Consider the following 11,730-nt stretch of genomic DNA (forward strand, 5'->3'; position numbering starts at 1 on the left):
AAACAGGTCTGCCCCTCTACCTGTGTGCTCCAGCAGGGGGGACACCACGGCCCCTGACAGGCATGCCCCCTCGGCCTCTGCCTCCGTGCTCCTGGCCTCCGTTCAGGTAGCTCATCTCCATGAACTGGCCCTGGCAGATATCATCCATCATATCCTGCAAAAACACACACAGCAGAAAAACACAGAAAGAAACCGTTAGACGCATCAGTACCGCACGTTGGAATGTGACTGTGCAAAAATCAGGAGGGGGGGAGGAAGGGGACTTAAAGCAAAACAAGGAGAAAAAAAGAGGATATACAAGAGCTTAGAGCAAGTGGGGGGGAAAAAGCCTCTGTGCCAGTGACTCAGACTGTTAAGGGAGGTGGGGTGGGCTGGGTGGGCTGGAAAGCTTCCATCCACACTCCATCCCTTCATTCCATCATGCAGAAAATGTAAATCTCATCTTTACACAGCCTTGACAAGTCTAGTGTGACTGCATCAGCAGCTACCTTATTTTATCTGCAAAACAATAAGTTGGGCTGAATTAGTGAAGCAGCGTGCCTGAGCAGCGCAAATCCAGTGATGCGAGTTGCTGTTTTTTTCCCTCTCTCTCTCTCTGTGACCCAATCAATTCTTGTTCATTCATCAACCCCAATGCAGTCTTGTTAAAGACGGCTCTGTAGACATGAAGAGCTGAGGACAGGAACACTGCGGCAGTGATCTGCTGTGGGATTTACAGCAGTAAAATATGAGGCTGCACAGACGCTAGAAGGACATCAAATCCTTGGATTACCTGAGCAGAAATACTGGAAGTAAAGGACAAATTTTCTCCAACAACATAGCCTCGCGTTTTCTATAAGCGTTTCTCAAACTCCAGCTTTGTTCCACATGACAGCCCGACAGATTACAGGCTTTAATTGTTGTGACAGGTGCTGCAGGGGACAGCTCTTTACATGACAGCAATACTAACGCTGCAACTAGTTCTCTCGCTTATTCATCTTGGTTCTCGTCAGAATGAGTCTGTTGTGGCACCCTGCACAATAAGAGCCGCCTTGTACAACGGTGGGGGCCCCGTCGGCCCGACTCGCCCTCGTTGGATTGTTGCGATCCAGAGCCGAGCCCGACACGCAGACCCTCCCTGGCTCGACTGTGGCTCAGAAACCAATAAAGCTGGTGTCAGCTGTGTGCGTGTCTGAGTTGGACATCAGGCAGGGACTTTGTTGAACGTGCAGTGATGGACAGACATGCGGGCACCGTGCTGACATGCCGAATGCAGCCCCACTTCCTCCTTTTGAAGCAGATTGCTTCACGTGTCTGGACTGTGCCGTGGATTGTGTTTGCTCAAGGTAAACACCCACTCCATTTTCCCCAGCCTGTCTTTGCTGGGCTCCCACCTAGAGCTCTTTCCATCTATAATGCAGCAAGTCGCCCTGGTAAGGCGCTGAAGCCCTGTACGAATCAGGTTTGCATGCAAACAGCTTTCAGATTCCAGCGATCAGAAAAGATGAGGTGGAATCTGAATAAAAATACAGTAAAAAAAAAAAAAAAAAAAAAACCTTATAATCTGTAGCTTTTAGAAAAAAATTAATCATTTAACACTAATGTACTGAGCAGCCATACTGGTATGAGGCAGGTACCAATATGGCATTCTCACTGTATGATTATGTTGAGTAAAAATACCACAGTTTCATATTATAAAAAGAAAATGTATATAATTCAATTGCTTTTATTTCCATTAGAGAATCAGCAATTATTCCTACTGCTGATTATGAAAAAAAAAGAATTAATTTCTACATCTATAGCAACTGACAATATTCTCCATCAGCTGAAGAATTGCACTGTTCTTCCAGCCTATTGAACAGGCAGTGCAGAGAGGCAGCAGGTGGGGGAGGGGCAGTATTCTGTAAAAATAGAAATAAAAACCTCCAGTCATTCTTCAACCTTCTCTGGCCTGTGATTGAACAGGACACCTGCAGATTTCAGAAACTCATATTTAAGACTTTTAAGACCTTTTTAATGCCACCTTGAATGAAATTTATGACTGAAATAAACCTATAGGGGATGTTTTGTGGGGACTCTTGCTGCATTATAATCAAGCATAGCAAAAACTAAGAACCCAGCTTTGTGCCCATGATGGAGCCAAAAAAGCTTGCTAGCTAGCAAGGATGTATTAGCAGCTAGTTAGCGGTAGCCTCAACCGCCTCAAGTGACAGGATGCATTCAAGATGTTTGCATGAGAGTCAAACTTTTGCCTGCCAGAAAAGCCCCATGAGAAAAACAAAAAACTACATAGAATATTCTAGATTAAATGGTCATGCAACAACAAAATGTAAGACCATCTCTACACAGTCTTGACAAGTCTAGTGTGACTGCATCAGCAGCTACCTTATTTTATCTGCAAAACAATAAGTTAGGCTGAATTAGTGAATTTGTCCCCACAAAACATCCCCTATAGGTTTATTTCAGTCATAAATATTTAAGGCCAACTGGATTTTTTTTATGAATTCAAAATTTTTAAGACCTTAAATTTAGACAAGTTTAAGACTTTAAGGATGTGCAGATTAAAAATACCATACGCAGTAAAAGCAGTGTTAGAGCTGACCAAAATATTGAACTGCAACACAATCATGTCCAAAAACAAAAATTGCATATTAACCGCTAGGCCATTATTTATCAAGTGTGACACAGTTAAGCTCTGCAAGGCAATTCTATCTGCAGCCCAACTTGGCTTGATGCCCATAACTTATACATGACTTGGAGGTCAGGATGCTGGAGCTCGTTAAGAGTCTTAGGGACACTGAGATAGTGGCAAAGAGTGGGGAAAATGTGCGTTAATCACATCTGGTTACATTACAACCACAACATTTTTGCATGCATTAGTAGATTCTTAATTTCTAAAACCTCAAAAATGTAATCACTTCGATCACATGCATCACATTTCAATCTGGTCAGACATGTTGACTTCTTGATCTTTTTTTCTGCCTGTTTTCTACTAAATATGCTGCAGTTTAAAAAAACAGTCCTGTTGATTGATGAGCCCAGGCTGGTTACCAGTGCTAGCTTATTTAATACAGGTTATCTAAAGGTTAATTCTTTAATGTCAAAACCACACAAATGGCAAGAGATGCTTTCCCCCCTCTTCACCTCCTATACGTTTCTGAGCTACTACACTTTTCCTCTCCTTACAAAGACAAATTCTGGGACTTTTGGACGCATCAACAAGAACCAGCAAGATACGACTGGAATCTCTTGCTCCATTGACATTGTGTTTAATCTAATGTTTTCGCTTTAGATGGAGCAGGAACATAAAGGACATCAACCCAGACTTAAAGTCCCAACACTGGGCCCCTGTAGCTCAGAGAATAGACTTCAAAATACTATTAGTTTATAAATCACTGAACGGCTTAGCACCACAATACATTAAAGATCTGCTGTTGTATCAACCTTCCAGACCCCTCAGGTCTTCTGGTTCTGCTTCTGCTGCGCATCCCCAGAACCAGAACCAAACATGGAGAAGCAGCATTCAGCTTCTATGCACCACAGATCTGGAACAAACTTCCAGAAAACTGCAAAACAATCAAAACACAGAGTTCCTTTAAATCAAGACTAAAACCCACCTGTTTAGAGCTGCCTTTGAGTAGCACTAACAGGAACACTAATCAACATATTTGATGTACAGTTTCTTGATTTTGATGATAGCATTTGACCAAATGTAACATTTATTGGTCATTTTGTTACTGCATGATGTTTTTATGATGTAAAGCACTTTGAACTGCCTTGTTGATGAAATGTGTTACACAAATTAACTTGTTCAAAGTAACAGAAGCAAAGGATTGGATTTAGTGATCAAAATGTTATTTTAAAAACAAGTAGGAATACTAACAGCTGTTTAAACATAATGACAGTGAAGTTTTTATTCCAGGTCATCACAACCTGAGAAACGCCTCAGACCTCATTCAGACCTCATGAATGACTGTGCCACAATCACTGAATGGAAACCTCACAGGGCAGATGTGGCTACAATGTAGCTCAGCACCAACAGGGAATGTGTGTATTACTGTAGTGTAAAGCGCTCTGGAGCCCTTAGACCTTTACAGAGGTATAAAATACATTTCAAATTTGAGGTTTAGTTGGAAAAAGACAAGAAAAAAACAAACACAAATAATAACAATAATATCATTATTAATAATAATAATAATAATAATAATAATAATCTCACAAGGAACAAAAATAAAAAGTCAGCGGTCAGAGGACCGGATAATGGAACGCTTGTAGTTTGGGAGGGAGAAACTTACAGGAAACAGGAACTTCTTGACCTCCTCCATGGCGTGCGCCATGCGCAGGTAAGCGTCCGGCACAGGGGCGAACACCTCGATGAAGACGTGCAGCTCCATGGACAGGTGGGCATACTTGGGCTCGCCGCCTTTCCTCAGTTCCTCCTCCTGAGACGAGCGACATCAGAGCCGTGTCAGCGAGCCAGAGGGGGCGCAGCCTTACTCAAATATTACATGAATTATGCAAGCCGTTATCACATTTCATCCACCTCGGGGGCAGGAGAGGGGGTGTGATATTGCTGCTTTTACAGAGCCCAACAATCACACCGAAGTGGAAGGGTATCCTAAACCAGATGTGCGGCGTTCTCCTTTCCTCGGCCTTATGTTTAGACTTCCTGCAGGTTAGCAACATCTGGCCTCCTCCTCGTGGGAAATCCAGATGTGTTGCCGCGTCGACAGTGTGTGACGTACCTTGGCTTTGTCTCTCATGGACCCCTTGCCCAGCACGGAGATCTTGGCGCCAGTCTCCTCCTGCAGACGCTTGATCGTGTTGCCCTGGGGTCCCAGGATCTTCCCCACGAAATTGAACTAAACAGAGCAACAAAGAAGAGCAAAATTAGTCTGACAATCAAAGTGGGGCCCCAGTTAAATACCAAGAGATTGAGGGAGCAATCACTGTCAGGGGGCTCTCTGCTAAAACACACACACTGCGGACAGAGTCAATATGATCCCCTGAGGGCTGGAGCGCTGTCAGCTGCTATCATCCATGCACCGAGTCAGACTCTGCTGCTGATCAAAAGCTGCAATCTTGGTCTGCTCGGGTCTGAACCCAGTCATGACCGTGGATTACAATTAGCTGTCATCCACAACCGTGCTTAGAGGTAACAGATTTTATTTTTTTTTAAAAGCAGCTTTGAAAGGGAGCAGTCTCTGCTTTGATTTCTGAAGCAGTTCTGGCAAATGAGCTCCGTCATCTTCAACGGTGGTACATTATGTACCGAATCGAACCATGTCTGGAAGATCAAACGGCTGTCACTCCCACATAACACACATTCAGGCCTCTTGTTGATCCAACATCCAATGCAACAAATAAGGACAGTAACAATGTTTCTAGGGCTCAAACGATTAATCGGATTAATTGTGATGAGTCGATTATTTGAATAATCTTCAACTAAATTAGTAGTCGATTAATCGCTAAGTGGAGTATAAAGACCGAAACCAGGGAATTTTGATGAAGCACAGTCAGAACAGAAATGAAACCAAAGCTGTACAAAAATATACATTTTTCATTTAAGCAAAAAACATTTGTAAGCTTACAAATGTCTTTAGCATCTCATAATATATTACTTAATCAGCCTGTTTTCTAGAGACTATAGATACTGAGCTTATCTCAGATTTCCAAAAGCCTAACTCTGAAAAGCTCAAAAATAAAAAGAGTAGCTTTGCTGTAATATGTCCAGCCTTCCTGTTACTTCCTTTAAAGATCAGCTCTTGCTCAGTTGGATTTCTATTGAAAAATTGAGACATCTATTCATTCACTTTCTTAAAAAAAAAAAAATATATATATATATATATATATATATATATACTGAACTTATTTAACCATGTTATAAATACAACAAAATGGAGACCTTTAAGTCATTCATCAGTACTTCTAATAACTGGAAGAGTTCTCATCCAATTCTGGCCAACAGTAAATTTATTTGTGCATACATAAGAAATTAGTTCTACCCAATGTTAAAAAAATATATTTACTTTTAGTGCCCAAAACTACATTTAAAAAAACTTTCCATAAATAGGACTTTTACGATAAGTTTTGCTGGATGACAAATTGCCCCAGTAAGTATTGCAATAAACGATAATATTGTTGTATTGAGATTGTTTTCATGCAATATGTTATTAATGGCATATGAAATGAAAGTTTTCCCTCTCAAATATGAACAAACTTGAATTTTGTAAAGAACTTAACACTGGAACCAGAAGACATTTAAAATAGTCAAAACACAACTAAAAATAAAAAATAAAAATTCCACTTACAACCAAAACCATAATTATAATTATGGTGCCTGAACAAAACTGCCTTGAAAAAAACTTAGGGTAACGATTAATTGCTTATTGAGACAGGCTTCTTCACAAGTAAAAATTTCACAACTGCTGAGGCATTTCTGTACCTGTAGAGGGGGGGTCCTCCACTTACTCTGAATCACTGCTACACTTTAAACACACACCCACTGAACTGATACAAACTAATCCACATGCAAGGCTCAACTTTAAAGGAATAGCAAGATCTGAACATGGAGGGAATCAAAATGAACCTTTTGGTCCATCTGTTGTTTGCTGTTATAGTCAGGAGTTTAGAAAGCAGAGATCAGCACCAAACTGGGAAGCTACTGAGTAACACATGGCTTTGTGATATTGAAACGTACAAAGCCACGGTGGTCAGCTGGTAAACGATCATTTGGAGGCAGATCAAACGAGAGCAAAGCGTCTCACCTTTGGGTACTGTTTGACAGGTATGAGCACTCGCTCCTTGAGTTTGATGTTCTTTGTTGTGAAAAGGTCCAGGTAGGTCTCCGTCTCCTTCTTCGGCTCTCCTTTCTGCACTCTATCGATTTCTGGAGAGGGGAGGAAAACTTTTTTTATGCAACCAAACCATATCTTTTGTATCTTGCATCAAGAGAGAATTATGAATGTAGAAATAAAAGACCAACAAATCAGTTTAAATATCAAACTTGAACCAGATAGTTGATAGTTTTACAAATTTTAATCTACTTTTAACATCTAGAAATGTGAGAAATGAAAGATATATTCAAAAGCAATAGCACTACTGGGGGATTTTGTTATATTCAGCCTTGTTTTAATAAAGAAATAAAATCCTAGGTTAATTTGGTGATGCTTATCGAATAAGAAACATGCAATCATTATTTTATTGTTCAACGTTGTCATGACACATTTTTCTCATTACAGTGAAGCCCCGCTATTCGCATGGTTCAGGGACCAAAACTGCTTTCAAATACCTAAAATCAACAAATACTTCAGACACCCTTTAAAAACTAATAACTGATTATTTTAATAGTTCAAGCCCTGAATAGAACTTAATATGCATTAATAAGCACAGTGGAAAAAGTCTTAGCACTATGACAGAAACTAACATCTATAGTCTTCTTCATCGCCACACTTTGGGCTACAGCCAATCAGCAACAAGGATAAGTAAATGGCGTTCCTGGATTGGCTTCTTCGCAAACACCAGCCAATAGCGTGTCAAGCAGCATTGACTGGGTATTTCAGGTCCCAAAAGCATTTTTCTTTTGAATGTTGTAGAGAAAAATCTACTAATAGGGAAATTTTCCACAAATAATTTGGAGTTCTACAACTAGGTGAACGTCCACTCCGTCTTTTGATGTTGTTATGGTGCATTAGGATGTTTACATGAAAGACGGTGAAAGTTCTTCCAAGTCATATAACACGTATTTCTATGCATTACTGACTTAAATTCCGCCAACAAGATATTGCACCCAAGCAGTCCTTGCACAAATTCATATTGTAGATGTTATAGACAATTTCATCATCTTAGCTGTTGGTAAGCAACATTAGAGTATTTTTACAGACTCTTAATGTAGAGAAATTGTACTTTTCTCTGACAATGGCTTTTGGTCTGCTGGCATAGTGAAAGAATTAAAAACAAACACTTAAAGATGCTTAAATAGTTTATGGATCCCTCATCCCAGTTTTAAAGGAAATAAAGTAAATCTTTAAAAAGTAAGACTTAATAAAAAAAAAAATCTCAACTTGCTTACTTTCCTTTCTTGACCCTCTTTCCTGCAACTAGTCCCGTCACCAAAACAACTTTTGCTAAAAAATAAACCAATGCAATATGTCCATCTATACAAGGATCAAAAAACTTAGATCATATAATACTTTAACTAAATAATTTTAGAAATCCAACATTAAAAAATCATTAATTAAAATGGATTATGAAGTCTCTGTAACCAAAATTGCATTTTAAAGAATAATTCTTAGCTCAGACAAAACGTGGCAGGTAGTGCAAACTGTCAAAAGTCTTTTCAACAATATTACAGGGGAGCATCTCTCTAACGACTGTTGTTCAAATGGAAAGATTTAACTCATTCTAATTCATCATTCCCTTAATTGACTTCATGCTTGTTGTGACAGAATTACCTGCAACACAGCAAGAACAAAAAGTTTCTCAAAACCCCATCCAATGCCTGGCACCCATTGGTGCCACTTTTCCCAGTACAGACAAGAAGGCTGGATATTTTTCCTCCCTAGTGTCGTTGGACAAAGGTGTCCCATCTAAATCATGTCCCATCTATGCCCATCCCGCTGTTGCCAACTTAGCAATTTTGTACCTATATTTAACGACTTTTCAGACAAAAAGAATCGCTATCTGCCAAAACTGGAATGGGCAGTCCAGGCTGTTTTAAAGAACGTGATCGGACAGAAACGCTAAAAGTTGAAAAGTAAAAAAAAAGTTGCAGTGCACCAGTTAACTGGCCATTGACGTCTAAAAGTGAAATCTGCCAAATACTGCAATACTGACAAATATTGTATTTCCTGAAGAGACGCTAATTATCAGTTGGAATCAGCCAATTGTTCCATCATTGGGTCAAATATTTAAAGACCACTTTAAATATTTAGGGTTCAAGATTTTACGTTTTCCCAGACTTATCAAACATCAGACCCAGATTTCTGTCTCAAGATTCCTTAATTAACAGAATGTACTTTAATAAACGTCTTTGATTTATTGATATTGATATCTTTGGGATATTCACTTGAATACAGTATGGATAATCCCATTATTTCTTATATTTCTGACAGATTCAAAACTTCTTCCTTATCATTTTTCCTGTGTCCTACCACTTTTATGGTCACTTGTAAAACCATCAGTAATAAGCATATTTAAGTGATGTTTAGTAAAAATAAGTGAGGTTCTGTAACAGGACCATTCACCCCTTCATTCCCACAAACCACCTTGTGCCTGTGTAGTGAAATAATTCCTTATTAGTTCACTTTGCAATAACTACTTTAACAAATCATAAGAGATAAGTGCTTGTTTGTATGTTATCTAAAGACTTTCTTACAATCTTTTCATTTAGTTCCTCTCCATGTTTGGGCTGACTGAAACTTGGCTTGAAATCCTAACAACTGATAGACAGAAAATAGCCCTTAGCAAAACAACGCTCACATTTATATGCAATCACATTTACTTAAATTTAACTACAAGTAAATTAGAGAAAATATGAACCAAATATTCCATCTGGCACAGATCAATTTGGCACCCAAAAAAGTAAGGTGGAAAACAAAAGTAGTACAAAGAAACATAATGGGGAATGGATATGGATTTATGGAAGATATTTTTTATTTGATTCAAACTGCCTCTATCAAAGAAGTTGCAAAAAAAATAAAAACATTCAGTGTCAAAGTTTGCGTGATACAATTAATAGAAAATTTGACCAGTCCATCTCTATTAAAATTATTTTTATTTTTAACAGTGTCGCTGCTATGAACCTGTAGAACTTTCATCGTGTTATATAATAATTTCAATGTACTACGTTATGTTAGGGTATTAAGAGTTCATTCTCTTCACTTGGACAAAAGTTCAAACATTAAAAAATAGATATATTTTAAAATAGCACAACAAAATGAAGTTACATGGAGACCAAAGTGAAGAACTAAAATGGGCAGAGAGGGTGTTTCCCCAACGCAGGAATGAGAACAGCAGTCCCAGATCCGCCATGGCTGCCGTCTCCGTACAGAACGGCAGCTCACACCGGGACCTCGAGCTCATTTACACCGTTAATAGAGGGCCGAATCTCGGCTTTCAGATGTTGGGGTTAGCGGTGTCCTGCTTACTTGACTTATATCTGTACACTGCTGTTCAACAAAGCTGGCAGACACGTAGTGAAACCAACAGAAACACAACGACGAAGACAAAGGACGGTTTGTCCGGGAGCCATTAAAGTTTGCAAGTTTAAAGTCAGCACGAGCCTCCACTGTGTGACCGACATCTGTGACTACATGTCGCAGCTGCGCGAGGGGGAAACGGAAATCCTTCAGCTGACTACGTGGAAGTGTGCGACGCTGCCCGAGGTTTAGGCTATTTTCTGTTTGAGTCATAAGTCATTAACCGCCATTTATCTTCACAGAGCTACAGGAGCCCTCCGCGTTAGCGCTGCAGTTTTTGGGGGGCATTCTAGGTCTTGTGCCAAAGCACACTGCGCTACTAGAGTACAACTGTGTCCCTCTGCTCCCTCGCGCTGCCAGTCAAAGCACACGATAAAACACAAAAAACACAATTTAGTAGTTGTCTACCTGCGCTTAAAAGTTTCATGGCGTGTGTAAATGACGAGTCCAAGCTGTCCTTCTCCGCCAGCAGTTCGGGAAGATATTTATCGTCGTTCTCCATCTTGTTGAGTTCGCAGAAGCAGTCGGTATGGATGGTGGAAGATGAAAAAGCGTGGGAAAACTCCAACAAGAAGACAAAAAAGTAGTCCGTTTATGTTGCTATGGCGTGCCGAGTATCCCAAGAGTGGACGGGGCTTCGCATGTGGCTTACAGTCGGACGGCTCCGCGCTTTGCCTCGTATTGGTTCCCTTCGCAGGCTGACCAACCTCTTCTCGGAAGCGCGGACTCGTTGGAAATGGGAGAACAAAAGCAGTGAAGGGTATACGACTCCAAAAAGCGGAAGTGAGCTCACAGGGACGTGGTTCTCTGGTCTGACACCGCCTACCGCGCGGTCACTGGATTACAAGAAAGTTAAATATGAAAACTGTCCAGGGTGCTCTTAAGGTGGTAAAATCTACAAACACTTGATTCAGAGAAAAATGAATCATGAAAAGTTGTATAATAATCCTTCATATAGAAGTGGCCAATAGGGGCGCCTCCATAAAGTTTTGTGCGGGTGGCCACAATCATGGAGGCGGGGAAGATTATCTGTGTAACACTTTTCACTGAGTTATTCAAAATGCTTTATAGAAAAATAAGCAGACTCATTCACTGGTTAATAATATTGGCTATAGTGACTGTAAAGGACTACAGTCGTTCTGTGGCATATAATTAAAAAGTTGTGTATCAGCATGTAGGGGTAAGGAATATTTTTATTATTCTACAGGGAAGCGCCTACCTTTTAAATAGATTGGCACCTTCATTAGCTTCAGATATGATTGATCTGACTTAAGGAAACAAATGTCACACCAAAAACCAAATTACAATTTTTGCAATTCTATTTAGGTATTTTGCTTTGGTAAAACTTCCAAACGTTGGCACAGCAAAAAACATGTGTAACATTTCTTTGTTGTTGTTTTTCAAACAACCTAATTGCGTTTTAAGAATTATATTCCCAAAATCAGCTTACTCATTTGCATATGCGTTTCTAACCCCCACAAATGTTTACATTGTTTGCTTTATAATAGTGTAACTCTCTTAGTTTTTAACCTAGATTTTCATCCTGGTATCA

The 11,730-nt window shown here is 39.8% G+C and overlaps 1 protein-coding gene across 4 annotated transcripts in view; it reads right to left on the minus strand.

Annotated features, from left to right (window-relative positions):
* LOC106945640 (KH domain-containing, RNA-binding, signal transduction-associated protein 1-like) overlaps positions 1-10,959 on the minus strand; it is a 32,585-nt gene extending 21,626 nt beyond the window's left edge. For 2 of the 4 annotated variants that reach the window (XR_001424602.1, XR_001424603.1), the window contains exons 1-5: positions 10,587-10,959; positions 6,747-6,868; positions 4,725-4,841; positions 4,275-4,421; positions 21-154 (exon numbers count right to left, since the gene is read on the minus strand). Coding sequence is in view for 2 of the 4 variants with exons in the window: in XM_015029466.1 (XP_014884952.1) it covers positions 21-154; positions 4,275-4,421; positions 4,725-4,841; positions 6,747-6,868; positions 10,587-10,680 (614 nt within the window). In the remaining 2 variants the exon portion in view is untranslated. The remainder of the gene's footprint in view (positions 1-20; positions 155-4,274; positions 4,422-4,724; positions 4,842-6,746; positions 6,869-10,586) is intronic. The other 2 variants (XM_015029466.1, XM_015029468.1) reach the window with 2 other exon arrangements.
* Positions 10,960-11,730: the final 771 nt, after the last annotated feature.

Source organism: Poecilia latipinna, unplaced genomic scaffold, assembly GCF_001443285.1.
Source record: "Poecilia latipinna isolate Pla-1442-1.1 unplaced genomic scaffold, P_latipinna-1.0 Scaffold154, whole genome shotgun sequence".
NCBI lineage: Eukaryota > Metazoa > Chordata > Actinopteri > Cyprinodontiformes > Poeciliidae > Poecilia > Poecilia latipinna.